Below are 16,325 nucleotides of genomic sequence, written 5' to 3'. Positions count from 1 at the left end.
CTGTCGAGGTAGGAATCCTAACAGACCCACCGGGGAAATAGATGTTTTTCTGTGATCTGAAGCCAGTGTGTGATAGGCATACTTTAAGGAAATGCAGATAGAGGAGAGCACTTACCGAGAGAGTCTGATGGCTACGGGATCTGAATGAAGGAGTGAGAGAGCATTGCTCAGAGAGTGGGCGTCAATTTTGTACCTACTTGACCTCATTCACCGGACAAGATGATGCAGACTTTTGTGCGTGCATGCGTGCGTACGTGTGTGAGATAGATGATGGAAAGAGGGCGAACAGAAAATTTATGTGTTAGAATAAGTGTGTGTGTTTTTTTTAGTGTGTGAGGAAGCAGATGTGTCACTGAGCCCTTGATTGGCCTCTTACCCCAGAGACCGGAGTCAACAGATGGGGGGATCTTAGGAAACAGTGGCATCAGCAGAAAGAGCAACCCTCTTATCGCCTCTACATACATTATTAATGTAATTTTACATTATATATATATATAATAAATATGTATGTATATATAATATGTGTGTGTGTGGATGTGCCTGGATGTGTCGAAATTGCATATGTGCACTCCACATATCCAGCCTGTGCCTGTGTGCATGTGTACGTGCACGTATGTCTGCGTGTGTGTGTGTGTGTACGAGTGCTCTTGTGCATCCCCTCGGAGTGCCCTTGAGAGTAGTGTGTGTCCTCCGGAGCAGATCAAGGCCACTCGCCTGGGGCACACAGACAGATCCATCCTCTCCTGAGCTTTGCACGGTCACACTGCGCTGGACAGCCACATATGGAGGCAACAAAACAGCAGCGGGGAGAGGAAGGAAGGCCACGAGTACCACAAAGTTCACAACGCCTCCCTGCAGATACTTGAGGGCAGGGATGTAATGGTGCATAGAAAGTGACCAAAACCTCAGTTTATTCATCTTATTTTATTAGCAGCATAGAGCTCACTTGGGGCTCTGATAACACATATATTTGTTTTCATTACATAACATATAATTGCTAATAAAATTAAGATGATATAAGTCAAATTAAAAAGGAATTAATTAGGAAAATAATTTGAAAATCTGTCTATTCTGAGCACATATTTGCTGCCATATCCACATTTTTTTGCCACTGCATCACTGTTAGTGCACCACCTGGCTACTTGTCAGACACATACAACTTGTTACAATTAATTAGTAGCATTAGCTTGATAGCCATACTGAGAAATGACTATATATATATCGATAGGTGTATTTATAGCTGAAAAGAGACTGGTAATCATGGATTCCCAATACGGTGTGACTATACTGTATATTGTTGCATTTCTTGAATGGAGTTCAGTCAACGAGGAGCAAGAATTGCTTATGAGTTTTCCTTTGAGCTCCACTTTCTTTGTATTTTCTCTTTTAATATTCCAAACGTCAGTGCTTTACCACAAACTGAACTGTGCAACTGGCTATAATTCAGTAATCTGAACACGGCTGAAGTCATACTTTATTGTTATTATTACTTTTGCTAACTGTAGGGCCCCCTTTTCAGCTGCTGTAAGGAAATGTTTTGCTCTGGTGTTTTCTCTGTGCTGAACAGAGCTGTAGCAGTGCTGCCAAGCCTGAAACCCTTGTGTTTACCTAGCTTTTTGTAGCGTTAATCGTGCAGCGAGTTTCAGTCGGAAGAGTTCACTGCTCATAAGGGGGATTTTGCAGTACCTTGTTTGTGTGTTATGTGGGTGTTGGTGAGGGCCCAGCACTCACTGGGGGGATTGTGCAGAGCACCCAGAGCCATGCAGCGTGAAGAGGACCCCTCTGAGGCGTCCACCCAGGAGCCCACTCATAAATTACACCAGGACACATGTGCCTGAACAGCGTTTTTCTTCTTGTGCACGTTTGTGTGCGCGTATGTGTGTGAGTGCTCCTTCCCTGAGAACAAACGATGAGATTCACACGCGACACTGTGCGTGTCTGATTGCGAGGCTTTGAGGGCGTGCCAGCCTTCAAACTATATTTTATTTCTGTGTTATTTCTCAAGACCATATATAAAGCTTCAGAAACTGCTCCACAATCTTCCAGAAACACACGTATGCATGCACACTGAGAACCTTTTAGAAAGGCAGGGCTCAGCATGCTTCAGGACGACCGTAGACGCTATCTCTTTGAAGCTTATTCACTGTGTCCCACTGTTAAAATGGAGCCATGGGCATGAGATAAGCACACACACACAGAGACACACACACACAGCGTGGAAAGAGCATGTGCTGCAATGCATCTGTGTGCATTTATGCACATAAATGTTTGTTTGTATGAGTTAGAGAGAGTTAATTTGTACGTGGGGACAGACAGTCGCATTTTTAGTTAAAGCCCTGAGCTCTCAACTTTAGCAGAGTATGGCCTCCTCTTTACATGTGAAGGAATGACTGAGCGAATGGAGGGAGGAGGATAAACGGGCGTGCTTGTTCTTCATTCCCCCGGCGTCTTGTTTGCTTGCTCCGCATGGAGCATCAGAGCCAAAGGAGAGGTGGTTGCTAGGATACAGGTGAACGGTTGACATACAGGAGGGAAGACAGGTCCGTCATTGTGAACGGCAACCTGGAGAGAGCGAGATAGAGGAAGGCGAAGGGGAGAGGCGAAAAAAAGGGGTGGAATAGAGTTGGAGCAGAGAGGGCAGAGGGGAAGAAAGGAGATGCGTCACTGTCATCATGTACCCAGAACATAAAGGGGAGGGGAGGAGGGGAGCGCAGGAGAGGCACCAGGGCTGTTGTCTGCACTTCCAGAGAAAAGAGGGGGAGCTGACGAGGAGGAGGAGCGGGAGTGACAGGACAGCCAGGTGTGGAGAGGAGAAACTGAGGGGAGGCAGAAGGAGGAGAGATGAAGGAGAGCGTGGCCTCCTGAGGTTCTGTCACCTGGAATATCTGTGGGACTAATGTCTCCTAATTGATCACAGCGAGCAGAGAACAGAGGGAGTGTGACAGAGAGAGGAGAGGAGAGGACAGAGAGAGGCTGTGGAGGACGAGAACGGGGGGATGATGACAAGAGAAGCTAGATAGGATAAAGCGAGAAGGATGTAAGCCTCACAGGACATGCACAGAGAGACCAAAAAAAAAAAAAAAACAGACAAAGAAAGAGATGCATTGTGGTTAGTAAGGAAGGGATAGGCTGGTTTGATACAGAGATGAAAGATCGAGGACATGTCAGACTAGTTGTGTCCGGGTGGACTGCTTTCACACACACATACGCTACACAGACACAGATGTGCCCTTGACTGCAATGAGTAAACTTGCTAGCGGGCGCCTGTGTCACCTTTGCAGGGGTGTTTCGAGCGAACGTGTGCGTGTGTGTGATGGCTGAATTTGTCGGGCACAGTGGCGTACTCCACATGGTATTGTCACCTCTGATGAATGAGAGCGCACACGCATGCACGCGCGCACACAGACACAGTGTATTTTTAGTTGTACTCCCAGCTCGAGTGTCTGTTGATTAAACAGCCCCCCCATACACACACACACACACACACACACACACACACACACACTGTCATCTAGTGTGACCTTCATGCCTCTAAGCCGGCCACTTTCCATCCATCATCGCTGTCTCGCTGTTCCAGACTGATCACAATCGCTTACTGCCCATTCTTCCCGGTTATAAGTGTCTCACTTCAGTGCATTCATATCACTGCTCCCTTACATAATAACACATTAATGATTTTTACTGTCCAAAGATGTATAGCTCTGCTACAGCATTGTAGGTGTTATTCCAATCAAAGCGGTTTGCATTTTCTTGAAACCTTCCCCAGATGCACTGCCAGAGTAATCATCTAAAAGCTGGCGAAAACTGAGCGCTATCCAGTCCACACGTGGTAGACAGGTGCACAGGAAAATAAAATATTATCAAAGGAAAGACTGAGTTGTCTCTCGCCCGTTTCCAACATTGTTGAGTTTATTAGAGATACAGCTTTTCAGTGATGGGCTTGTGTCAGCCGTCAAATGTGAAGCAACACTATTTATACTAAAGCCACAGGCTGCAGCCATCAATCAGCCGGGAAGTCGCCTTTCAGAACACCTGAGACAATCACCACACCGCATTGATTTTTTTAAAGGTCCAGGCCCACCTGAAACTCACAACTGTTGTGTTTTCATTACATTAGAGCTCTTTATTTCTACAAAGGGATCCCGTCCTCTTCCGCGGAGGCCGCCGTTTTGCACTGCCAGGTTTCTACTGTAGCTCAGAATAGACAATTCAAAAACTGGCTCTGGAGAGTTTTAAGCAGCCACCATCAGGGGCCACTGCATTGTCATAATGCCTCCTTAAAACAAAGCTTTGACAAAAAATCTGTTATCATGTGAATCAAGTTTTTTCTCTTCTTTACCAGCTTTTTAATCATCATCGCAACCTCTAGAATTTATCTTTGTGACGACATGGGGCGCCTCAGCGCCTGTTTTAGAGCCACTTGTAAATGCTTCTGGATGTAGTAATAGTATTAACACCAAAAAAAATGAGGAGAAAATGCAAATGTGTTGCTGATTATGCGTCAAAGTTTTCAACATTTTTAGATTATTGATCTGTTTAAGAGTTTAATTTGAAGAGAATCAGTGTCTACTAGCAGCCCATTATCTCAGGTCATGTGTCTATGATTTGCAAGCTGTGCTCTATTTTCTGGTAAATTCAGAGATATTCTTTTTAAATAAGAAAAATAAACAGTGAGTGTATGTGGACTGCCTGCTTGAGTTGTGTCAGACCTGCAGGTCTCACAGCGTGGCTGCTTTCCAAACCCAGCTCCTTGACCCCAAAGTCCCCTCTCACTCTGCATGTGACTTCCCTTCTGCTGATCCAAGGTGGAACAGCTAGAGGTCAGGATGTGTCGCTCATGCCAGTGTGTGTGTGTGTGTGTGTGTGTCCATATACATTTGCTGTGTGTGTGCGTGCGTGCCTGCATGTGTGCTGAGGTGAAGGCACGGTTGGGCATATGGTGAATGCAGGAACCTGGGCATAAGGATCAGACGTGGAGCTTGTGTCTGTAGCAGCAGGGCCTGTCGTACTGATAAAGGTTAGGATCTTACCACACGCTGCCAGTCCAGGAAAAGGGCAGGGCATGGCCAGGACCAGGCACAAGGTGCTATACCATCTGCACCAGAGGGAGAAATGGGTCATCTGCGCTGGTCAGGTGATTTAAAGCAGGGTGCACACTTGTTCAAGCAGTACATGGTGGTACCGTCAGTGTTCATCCTTTGACTTTCTGCTGGTATACTTGAAGTTTCTGTACGTGCTCTGGTAGGAAATATCCTTTGCTTTGAGCCGAACTTGCAGGCTCACTGACGTCATTGTTGAGTGTTCATGTTGCCAGCATTAGCGTGCAGGGGCTCATTTCATTCATTTATTTCCTCATTCATTTATTCATTAGCGCCGGTCTTATCTGGGCCCAGTCGTTAGTCCAATTAGGCTCATGGAGCTTTACTAGTCCTGTGTTCGAAACAGGAGATGAATGAAGGCAAAGTGAAAGAAATTGCTGCTCTCTCCTCTCTCTGTCTCTCGTCTGCTTTCACTCTCTCCCTCTCTTGGCCTCCAGAACGTACTCTATCTTCGTCTTTCGTCCTCACTCATTCTCTCTCACTCTCTGATCTGTGATAAGATAGCATAGTCCCTCATATCCTGTTTCTAATACAGATCGATGAGAGGGAAAGGACCGAGGTAGGAAGGGATGAGACGAGGCAGAGTGGGTTGATGTGGAGAAGAGAAGGCAGAGGGAGGGGATGTGTGTGTGCGAGTGTGTGTGTGTGTGCGTGTGGGGAGATGTGTGTGTGTGTGGGGGGGGGGGTCAGAGTAGAGATATCTGAAGAGGAAATGAGGATTCAGAAAGGAGGACGTCACTCAGATTCACATCTCTTTTCATTTAGCCCATCACACACGTGCATGCTCACATGCACGCACACACACACACGCACGGCTACATCTGCGTCGGGCCGTCTCAATATTTCAGTGCCAATAAGGAAAAACCATTTCTGCTGCGTGATTGAGTGAGTTGCCGTTTTCTCTACTCGAGACACTATTTTGCAGGTAGGAACCGCAAGCAACTCACATAACCTTTTGTGTTGCAGTCAATTACAGTTCAGTTGCATCAGCTGGGTGAGGAGGTCCCATCGGGGGCTGCAGAGCGCGCGCCGGCGTGCACGCGCATGCAGTTGTTGTTAATACCACGCAATTTTAAGCATTCATGCACACAGACACACTCTCAGAAGCAGACAAATTGTGTCTTTCAGTGTATATGACCCCCAAGGGCAGCAGCCAACCGCCGCCCCCGTCGCTCTGTCTGAGACTCTAAATGATCTCAGCAAGCAGCGTCTTCAGAACTTAGCTGAGAGAGAAGGCTGCTTTATTTATAGACTACATAAGTGGATATTGTGTGGTAAATTCTGAGAAATATCCAAAAGAGCCTGAATATTGAGAACCCTGGGCAGCACACTGCTCTCTCCTCAGTGGCTCCAATGTTAGTGCTGCACCCCTCTGCTGCAGAGATAGAGAGAAAGGTGCAAGTGATACAGAAAAAGGAAACGACGAAGGTGCATTTTCTCAGGTGCCTGCTTTTTGAGCTTGCTAAATGAGGGCCTTGAGATGGGGGGGGTGGTGAAAGGTAGAAAGCCAGGGAAAAGGCTTCCTAAACCAATTAGCAGCCGGGCCGAGGATGGGGGGCTGGCTACAATTACCGCCCTAATTGAGGTCAGAGTTGTTAATTTAGTGGTGAATTAGAACAGTTAATATGCATTTATCAGGATGGCCAGGGGAAATGGCAAAGAAAAGTGTGTTGCCTATGTGCGAGTGCGTGCGTGCACGCTCCTGCTCTTTGTGTAATTTTAGCCGCATTGCAAGAGATTACGTGCGAAAACATGCGAGAGGCCATTCTCTGCCTCTGTGGTGCAATTAGGAGCAGTGCAATTGGTTCAATGGGAGATGCCACCATTTAAATAGGCAATGATATGGTTGAGGTGAGACGGAAATGGGCGAGAGACATATAAACATAGAGCAGGAAAGAGAGAGAGCGAGGGAGGGTTCGAACAGTTGGAACATGTTCCAGAGAACAGAATGATGATGATACAATATTTTCCAGTCAGGGGACACTCAGTGCACAGTCTGCCACAAAGTCACCTTTCTCCATCTCTGGCGCTCTCTGTTTTCCTCTCATGCAGAAATGCAGTCACACCCTTTAACACACGTCGCCTCACGCACGAGCATTGTCTGTCTGATTGCCTGCGTTGTGGACCACTTACTGTCAGAGGAAGAATCACGACCATCTTTTCTTACACAACCAGTCAATGAATACAGGGCCACTCATCCCTTAAATCTTTTCTCTCCACTTGCCATCTTCTTCTCCCTTCCTCATTTCACCCGCGGAGGCCCCTTATTCATCTCTCCCTCTCTTCTCTGCAGCATCATCTGTAGCCTGTTTTTCCTGCTCTTTTTTTTATCCTTAGGGGATTTTGTATATTCTTTAATATTCTCTCAGTTCTTGCTGTCCTCCAGTATTCTCTCTGTTCCTCTCTCCTCTCCGCCGAGGTTCGGCACGATTTCTCCAAGAGCTCCTGACCGCTGGCCCCTTCTCCGAGCCCGGCCGCCACCTCCTCCTTTTCATCTCTCTCGCCCCTCTGTCCGTCAGTCCGTCCTTTTATTTTCTTTTTTGTCACAGGATCACGTGTGCCGCTGCTGTTTCAGATGCTGTCTTCTGCAGATGATACTGGCAGGCACTTTGCCTTTCTGAATTATGCATTGAGATTACATAAAAACCTCATGAAGCAGCTGATCTATTTTTAATCCAACTCGTTTGCTTGTTAAACCTGTTTCTCTGTGATCTTTCCATGTGTGTGTACATGTGTGTTTTGTGTGCGTGTGTCTGTTAAAATGAGCACGAGTGAGAAGACAGAGATTAGAAAGGAACACAGCCCAACTGAGGCTGTCTCTCTTGTTCTCTCGGTGTCTGTCAGTCGAATTCAATTCAGATAGGCTTTTTTTGGCATAACGTTTAATAAAGCCTCCCAATGCAGCTTGAAAACAGTAATTACAGCAATTATGATCCGAAAAGAAAATGCTTAAAATTATGGCAACACAAAGCTAAATACATCAATTTCAGCAGTTTCATTTTGGCTAAAATTACACCCTAACAAAGTTAGAAGTATTGTTGAAATGAGGGATGGTGCTTGTAAAGAGAATGATAACAAGTGTCTCTCTTTGTCTCTGTCTTTCTTTCGCTCTCTGCCTCTGCTGCTCTGCGTGTCGCTGCAAAGAAACCTGTTGCCAATCATTGGTTTTGTGCTCTCGTCGCCGAGGAGCAAGAGTGCCATCTATTGGTCAACTTTTCGCAACCACCCACAGCAAAAGGAAAAAAAAGGGTGAAAAAAATCGGGGAAAACCACACATGTGCACCGACCCTCAAACACACACGCTAATGAACAGACATACACAATGAGATAACTATAGGGCTGTCTGATATGTTCTTGGGGATGACCTAGATTTAGAGAGCCCTCACAATAGACTCACTATTGCTTACTGTCTCTTGCTGATTCAATAGGTAATCTTTCCATCGACTGCTCCCCTTGATACCATCTTGGCGTGTGCGTGCGCCTGCGTGTGTGCGCCGACGCATGTGTGCATTATCTGCAAGGAAGGACAGGCAAAGATAAGAAGAAAAGAAAGGAGAAAAAAGGGAGAATTAAAAGGAATAGACGGAGAGGCATGAAGGTCAGCGCGATGAGAAGCGAGAGGGCAAGAGGTGGATGTAAGAGAAAGGAGACAGAGGGAGGAAGGACACAGTAGTTTCTCTGCATTCTCTCCCTCTCCCTTTCTTGTTCTCTGTACCAACCCCCCCGCCTCCCCATGAAAAATAAAAAAGAGCTGACAGTGGAGGCCAGGCAGTAGCCGAGGTGTCAGCGCTTTCCTTTGACCAGAAGTGAGGGAGGGGAAAAAGAGGGAAAGAGGAGAAACATAAAAAGGGAGAAACAAAGAAACACATAGAGGGGGAGAGGGATGGGACGTAGGGGGTGAGAATAAGTCTGCCCTGGCAGCAATTCCTAAAGCCACATCTCCTCCTCTTGCAACTTTTACACTCATCCCTGCGCATGCAAACCTCGGGCGAGCGGAGAAGGAATTTGACAAGAGGGAAATTGATTCCCAGGCTTCGGATGCAGGTGTTATGAGGCTCATGTGGTGGGGATGAGGCCAACGCTGAGAGGCGTGCTGCAACACCTACATAATGCATCATACACAATCACGCATCCACGCCATGTGCATCCTCAAAGCTCGCATCGCATTGCATTCATGTATGTGTGCAACACTGCAGGTGCACTGGGCCTTTTCCACAACACTGTCTCAAATATTCAGACATGAGCGAACGATGCATCTCCGGGTTTTCTGCTCAGGAGATTAAACAATCATTTACAACACTCAAAAAACATAGCTGTACAGTAAGGGAAGGGACTGTTTTCTTACTGTAAACAGTTTTTTATCAGGCTGCTTCCTCTCTCCTGTGTTTTTTTTCGGGGGGTGGAGACGGTTGGCAGCAGGCTAAGGAGGGGAGAGACACAGGAGGAGTAAAGAGCTGACAAAGTGAAGAGCGAGCACACTCGAGCAGTCCTGTACCACCAGCACACAATAACACAACAGAGGACAAAAGAAGAGGAGAAGGGAAAGGAGAGTCATGGAGCAATCTCTTCAGAGACCAATCTGTCACTTGCTCACCGCAGGATGCTATAAAGCCTTCCAAATAAAAGCAGGAGATGCTGTCAGGTTGAAAGAAGATTGTGAGAGGTTGAGTTAAAGAAAGAGAATGAAAGGAGGCTCTTTAAGGTTTTTAATTGTCTGTTTTGTTAGACCTGCCTGGGTTTTAGTGCTGAAGGCTACCTGCCACTTTTAACAGTATTTTGATTGATATGCACAAGTAAGTATAAAAGCTGCACAGGTTGCTGTATAAATGACACATCAGACACAGAGCGTTGGCCTCCTGTATTTCTTTGGCTTGATGAGCTTTCAAGTGCTGCTCTTTTTTTTTTTTTTACATACAAGGCTTGTAGACAACTCACCATTCAAGTCACATGTCCTCACACTCACTCCTCTTCTCTCTCCTCTCTCTGTCTCCGTCCCTTTGTGTGCAGCGATCAACTTGCTGGGTTTGACATGGCAGCTGAAGCCATCCGAAGGCCCTGTGTTGAACAACGGACTGGGAGCTGGCTTGCCTGTCAACAGCGACGTGGCCACGCTGCCCTCTGGAGGCAGAGGTATGAACTACAGCGCACACACCCCTCATAAAAATCCACATGCCGCATGATAGCAGTATTGTCTGTATATTTGAAGCCTGATAATGCTTTCCCCCTCTGTGTCATTGAGCTTCATTGTTGTCCAAAAACTACTGAAGACATCAGTGAGCCACACTAATACAACAAACATGGTCACTGCAGCTTATTTTCACTCCATATCATACACAGAGTTCTGATACTGTGAAAACTCACTAGCATGCTAAATGTGCATTAATCCGCCGCTGAAAATAGTGCCCCAGAAATACTGCATATATTTTTGGTCTTTGATAAGGACAAGTTGGCTCGGGGCCACAGACAGGCTATGAAAGACAGAAATTATTGAAGGACAGACTAACACACCTGTTGAAAACGGCATTATCCTTTAACGCTTTTAAATGCTGTTTCTGCTGTGTGTAGCGTACAAAAACAGTCCAACGCCCAACCGGGCTCACACGAACTAAAATATTTTCATTATTCATGACACAGTACTAGCCGTGCTATCAGTATGTGCTGTTTAACCACTCCGCTGAGTTGTGTCGAGCTCGGTTTATCGTCTCAGTCAGCAGCGAGGTAAAACACCAGCCGCACACACACCCTCCCCCCGCCACACACACACACCCCCACCCCCTCTTTTAAAGCCCCCATGCGGTTCTCTATCTATTTTTCTTTCACTCGCTCGATCTCGCTCTGTAACACACACAGCATGTACTATAGATGCGTGTGGGCTGCTGCTCTGTGTCTGTATTCTGTATTAATGAGAGGACTGTTGTGTTGTGTTCCCCAGCCGTCTAGGCCAGATGCTGCTGTTGTTCCTCTCGTCGTTACTTTTCTTTCTTCACTGTTCTGCGCAGAAACGCACGCACGCGCTCACACTCAGCCTTTCTCTGTCAACACTCTGCTGTTAGATGACTGACCTGATTGCAGGATGCAGTGTGTTTCTGCGTGTGTGCCTGTCTGCGTGTCTGCTTGGAAAGCTGTGCCCTGCACTTCAATCAGTCCTCTCTCATTTTAGCCCAGACAACAAAGTCCACAGTCCTGCAGGCTCTGCTACAAAAGCATCATTTTGCATCCCACCGTCACATGTAACAACACTCATTTTAATATAAACTGTGGGTGCGCAGTTTGCAGAGCTAATGGTGCTCGTCCTCCACTATTCAATGGCCATGAATTTTTATGGCGGATTATTCCCAGTAAACTGTGATGATTAACTTTTGGCTCTGACAATCAAAGCCTATAATCACAGATTATGCAGTTTCTTTCCCCCTCGCTCCAGGCCCGTGGGCAGGCCGGAACAGCAGTATAGACACAGGCAACATTGAGGTCGGGAGACGGGTGAGCCAAGAAGTCCCCCCAGGAGTTTTCTGGAGGTCCCTGCTCCACCTCGGCCAACCACAGTTCCTCAAGTTCAACATCTCCCTCGGAAAGGATGCCCTGTTCGGAGTGTACATTCGCAAGGGGCTGCCTCCCTCACACGCACAGGTAAAATGTGGCACAAAGTGCACGCAAGGGTAGATCCTCCGTCTTCTGTACCTTTAGGGTAATCGACTAATCACTGAATTATCATTCTTTCCATTAGAGACTCTTTATCTTCATATTGATCAGCTTAAATGGAGAATACATAAAAAAAACTTTCATGTGTCATGGGAAATCTTAAAATTCATTTGTGATTCATTATAATACTTGTTTGAAAAAATTCATTTAGCCTAAGATTTACACTTAATTAAATTTCACAGTAATGTAACTTTTACTGCCTCTTATTAATTAGAAACTATTCAATTAACAGTAGATTTGATTTGTGGAATGGGATAATTGCATCCAGATAACCATTTCACTGCCTGACCTGACATGAGCTGGTAAGACCATGTGGCTTCAGTGCAGCAGTAAAAAAAAAACACTTTCTGCAATGTTCCCAGAAACCCAAAGAGAACGACAGCCCTCAAAGATTCTTCATGCTTCCCTTCCAGCCACACTTAACTTCCCCCATCTTCTAGTCTTCCAGCATACACAACTATGGGTCATTTTTCAAAGTCGAAAAAGTGCCGCCGCAGCACTTCACAGTTGAATCATTGATTTCATACATCCATTCAACCCAAAACTCTCTCTTTCTTTCTCCTGCAGTATGACTATATGGAGCGCCTGGATGGGAAGGAGAAGTGGAGCGTGGTCGAGTCTCCACGGGAGAGGAGGAGCATCCAAACTGTGGTCCTCAATGAGGCGGTGTTTGTCCAGTACCTGGACGCTGGTGCCTGGCACCTGGCCTTCTACAACGACGGTCGGGAGAGAGAGACGGTTTCCTTCAGCACTAACGTCATGGGTGAGACAGAGGCAGACTTTTAGTTGACAGGTTGGGAGGTAGATGAGATTGAGCACGGACATTTAGAAGATGGAAAGATTGGGAGACGAAGCTTTTTGCTGCAGTGATGCTGATTTAAAAGAGTACTCCATCGATTTAACATTGCGTTCCATTGTTGGACTCACAATGGACAGTTTTCTAAAAAAAATGTATCAAGATTGATGCAGCAGAACCAGAGACATCATCTCTTTTATTGCATACATTCTTCTTCCTTGTCAAACCTCCTTGCCTACATTACCTACAATGCAACTGGGCTAATATAACCTCAAGCAGAGATGAGTAGCGGGCTACAGAGTTCGTCTTTCTCTTTTCTGACTTCACACCCCCAAATTTTTTTTCCTCAATTTTAAACTTCAACAGATGCTGACTCAAGTGACATCACTGGAGGCAGTGCATCATCTCCCAGTGGAGCCACAAAATACAAAATACAAAAGTTTATAAATGTGTAAAATTGCTGGAGATCCCCTTTAAGTCAGACATGGCAGCATTTTGGTTCAATTTTTCCCCAGTTTGTCAAAGACTTCAAACAGTCACAGGGTGCAAAAACACCACCAGCATGTGCACAGTGTTGCCACTAGCAACAAATCCTTCGCAGCATTGTACGCACAAAAGATGTGTGTTTGCCAAAACATTGCAGGATAAATTGACAGTATGCATTCGGAACAAAACACAACTTATTGTATGAGAGAGTGCAGAATCACTTCCATGGTGTTTGTACGTGTGTGAAGAAGATAAAAATCAACCAGCAGCAAAATCACATTTGAAACCAGAACATTGATGAATCTGAATAAAATACCACCGCAACCCTGTTTTTAGGACCTGAAACACTGCGCCAGATAGTTTCAATTGTGTTGGAGGCATGAGTGTGAGAACAAGGGGGGGATGGATAGCAAGAGTCAAGCCGAGCGAAAGAATCCTTCAGCGTCGATATCTGGCGGTAGAACTTTCAGCAGTAGTGGAGAGAAGGAGAGGCAGAGGCGGCGAGCACAGAACTGGAGTGAATAGCGAAAGAGGGAGCTGGAGGAAAGGCATAATGGTGGGGGCAAAGCCAGAATGGAGTGAAGTGGAGTGAAGGATGGGAGGAGGAGGAGCTGAAGAGGGGAGTGAAAGAGAGGGTGGTATTAGGGTAAGAGGGAGACATGGGGCTGAGATTTGGGGGGAAATGGCTGAGGAGAGAAAAAGAGGGAGGAAGCATTAGAGAGGGAGGCAGTGTGGAAAGGCTGAGTAATGCTTTGTGTAAGATGAGTGGAAGCTGGAAAAAGCATGAGGGTAGGAGGAAGGGGCGGATAAAAGTCCAAAATGCCTCCTTATCATTAGCATCGACCCTGTTTCTTCCCACCAAACTGTTCTCTTGTGGTAAGTGGGTTAAGAGGCACTAAGAGGTGGATGGAGCGCTGAAGTCATGTATGCACACTGCCAGAAAGACACACACACACACACAAGAGTCGGGCTAAAACCTGCCTGGGTGCACCAAGCAACCACACCTGGATGAAGTATTAATGACCTTGGTGGGGCCCGAGTGAGGAGCGAGCAGCCAAAACAGGGGGGAAAGTGGCAGGCTAAAGGGGAGGGGGGCGGTGAAAGAGCGGCAGAGGGGTTCGAGAATGGCGGTGCAAAACGAGGCTCTTATTTTCTGACACGGTGTGTTGAGAAGTGATGGATGGATAATGGCCAGCGTCTCGAGGAATGGCTCAGTCAAAATGCATTCTCCTCACACTGAGAAATGCTCTGAAAGGGAATGCATGGAATCTTGGAGGAGGGCATTTGCTTTTGATGTCTGCGTGACTCAGAGCGCCTCGGCTCGATTTGTAGTATCTTAAAAGAATGAATGGTGCCAATGATTTAATCGAATGCTTTGATGCTTGCCATCAAACTCTCTCACCCCTCCCCACCCTCCCTCTCTCTGTCTCACTTTGTCGTCTTCGCAGATTCAGTGCAAGAGTGCCCGCGCAATTGCCATGGCAACGGAGAGTGTAATTCTGGTGTGTGCCATTGCTTCCCAGGATTCCACGGCATGGACTGCTCCAAAGGTACTGGGCTGCTTGCAAAATGCGCTTCTTCCGTCGTAAAAACTCTGCCATCCCCGCCATCTAATTAGACGAGCGGGCGCGTTTCAGCTCCGCTCAAGCGAGCAGAGAGAATCGGGAGCAGTAAGATGGCGCATGGCCTGAGGTGGAGCCGAGACAAGATGACTGATGATGAGTGGCAGCTCCCCCGGCTAGCGTCTCCCTGGCTCTGCGCTCACCTGGGATAGACAGCTTTGATGAATAGTTTAGTTACCTCTGCCTGTAATTACTCTTAATGTCATTGCCACTCTCCAGCCCCTTAACCACTCTATTCGCCCTCCTGCATGGTGAAGTATTAGTGGGGTTAGGTGGGCGTGGGTGTGTGTGTGGGTGGCATGGCTTTTCACTGCTTTGAGGATCTCTAAAAGGGCCGCTAATTGTTTTCCTTTTGTCATGCACAGAGTTTAATCTCCCCCTTCCCTCCCTCTCTCCGTTCCTGCAGCGGCCTGCCCGGTGCTGTGCAGTGGCAACGGCCAATACGACAAGGGCTCCTGTGTGTGCTACAGCGGCTGGAAGGGACCCGAGTGCGACGTCCCCGTCACGCAGTGCATCGACCCTCTTTGCAGCGGCCACGGCACCTGCACCGATGGCAACTGCGTGTGCTCCATCGGCTACAAAGGGCAGAGCTGTGCAGAGGGTGAGACGAGCGGGGTTGGCGGTGCGGTGGCGCTCGAGGATGTAGGACGGCCTCACTTCTGTCCGCTGTTTATATTTCCGTTCGCTCGTGGGTTTTGACGAGTCAAAGTGATTATTTCGGAAAGAAACATTTACACCACAACCAACACATCTCACACAGTCACACGCACACACACACACACTCCTTCTGACTCCAGTTAGACAGCTCATCATAGCATAATCTCGCTCTGACTGAGTGTCCGTTCCTTCCATATATACAGATGAAGTACGATACGGCAGCCAAACACATCAGAGATTTTATTAAGGGATGAAATTGCTTCTATTGATCCTTGTTAAGAAGGATCAGCCCACCACATTCTGTCATCACACAGATAGCAAGCAAGAGAGAGAAAGAGAGGGATGTGAGGCGGGTTGGGGGGAGTCAGGGCAGCGGTGAGAGGTGAATATGTATGAAGAAAGAGAATTGGAAAAGGAGGGAGAAGAGAGAGCAAGGTGCGCCAAGGGTGAAGATGAAGAGAGGGAAAGAAAGACAAAGGGAAGAAAGGAGTAGAGTGACGGACAGAAGAAGTCAAGACACATGGCCGGAGAACAAGGTCAGCATTTTCTCCTGCTCTTCATTTTTTTTCTCTTCGTCTCCCTCTCATCCAATTTTTTCCCCCCTCCTCCTCTGGTCTCAAATCTGATATTCATCACAGCAGAGTCCCTCAAACAATTTACCTGGAGTGCCAGCGACATGAAAATCGATAACAGTGATCCGCCGTTTCTGCCAGGCAAACAGAAATGGAGGGCCGAGGTTACGTGCCAGCGCGTGCTTTTTTTTTTCGAATGCGTGTGTGTGCGGAGGGGTGTGACGGGGGTCAATGATGCCTGAGGAGGGGGAGGACGAGGAGGTGGCGGCGAGAGAGGTGTCAGACAAAGGGGACGAGGAGAGAGAGAGAGAGGGGGGAGGGAAAGGGGGAGCGACCGGGACAGAGCAGTGAGAGGAGGCCAGAAGAGGGGTGGGTGGGCGCTTTGCCGGGAGGA

General features: G+C 47.2%; 1 protein-coding gene across 2 annotated transcripts in view; it reads left to right on the top strand.

Annotated features, from left to right (window-relative positions):
* The window catches only part of tenm2 (teneurin transmembrane protein 2), a 149,555-nt gene that overhangs the window by 106,879 nt on the left and 26,351 nt on the right, over positions 1 to 16,325 (top strand). The window contains exons 6-10 of one of the 2 annotated variants that reach the window (XM_041943522.1): positions 10,107 to 10,229; positions 11,521 to 11,726; positions 12,366 to 12,561; positions 14,529 to 14,630; positions 15,109 to 15,303. In XM_041943522.1, the coding sequence (XP_041799456.1) occupies positions 10,107 to 10,229; positions 11,521 to 11,726; positions 12,366 to 12,561; positions 14,529 to 14,630; positions 15,109 to 15,303 (822 nt within the window). Of the gene's footprint in view, positions 1 to 10,106; positions 10,230 to 11,477; positions 11,727 to 12,365; positions 12,562 to 14,528; positions 14,631 to 15,108; positions 15,304 to 16,325 lie in introns of both variants that reach the window. The other variant, XM_041943523.1, reaches the window with a different exon arrangement.

Source organism: Chelmon rostratus, chromosome 9 (genome assembly GCF_017976325.1).
Source record: "Chelmon rostratus isolate fCheRos1 chromosome 9, fCheRos1.pri, whole genome shotgun sequence".
Taxonomy (NCBI): domain Eukaryota; kingdom Metazoa; phylum Chordata; class Actinopteri; order Chaetodontiformes; family Chaetodontidae; genus Chelmon; species Chelmon rostratus.
The sequence above is the reverse complement of the archived record's forward strand: the minus strand, read 5'-3'. Positions and strand labels throughout refer to the sequence as shown.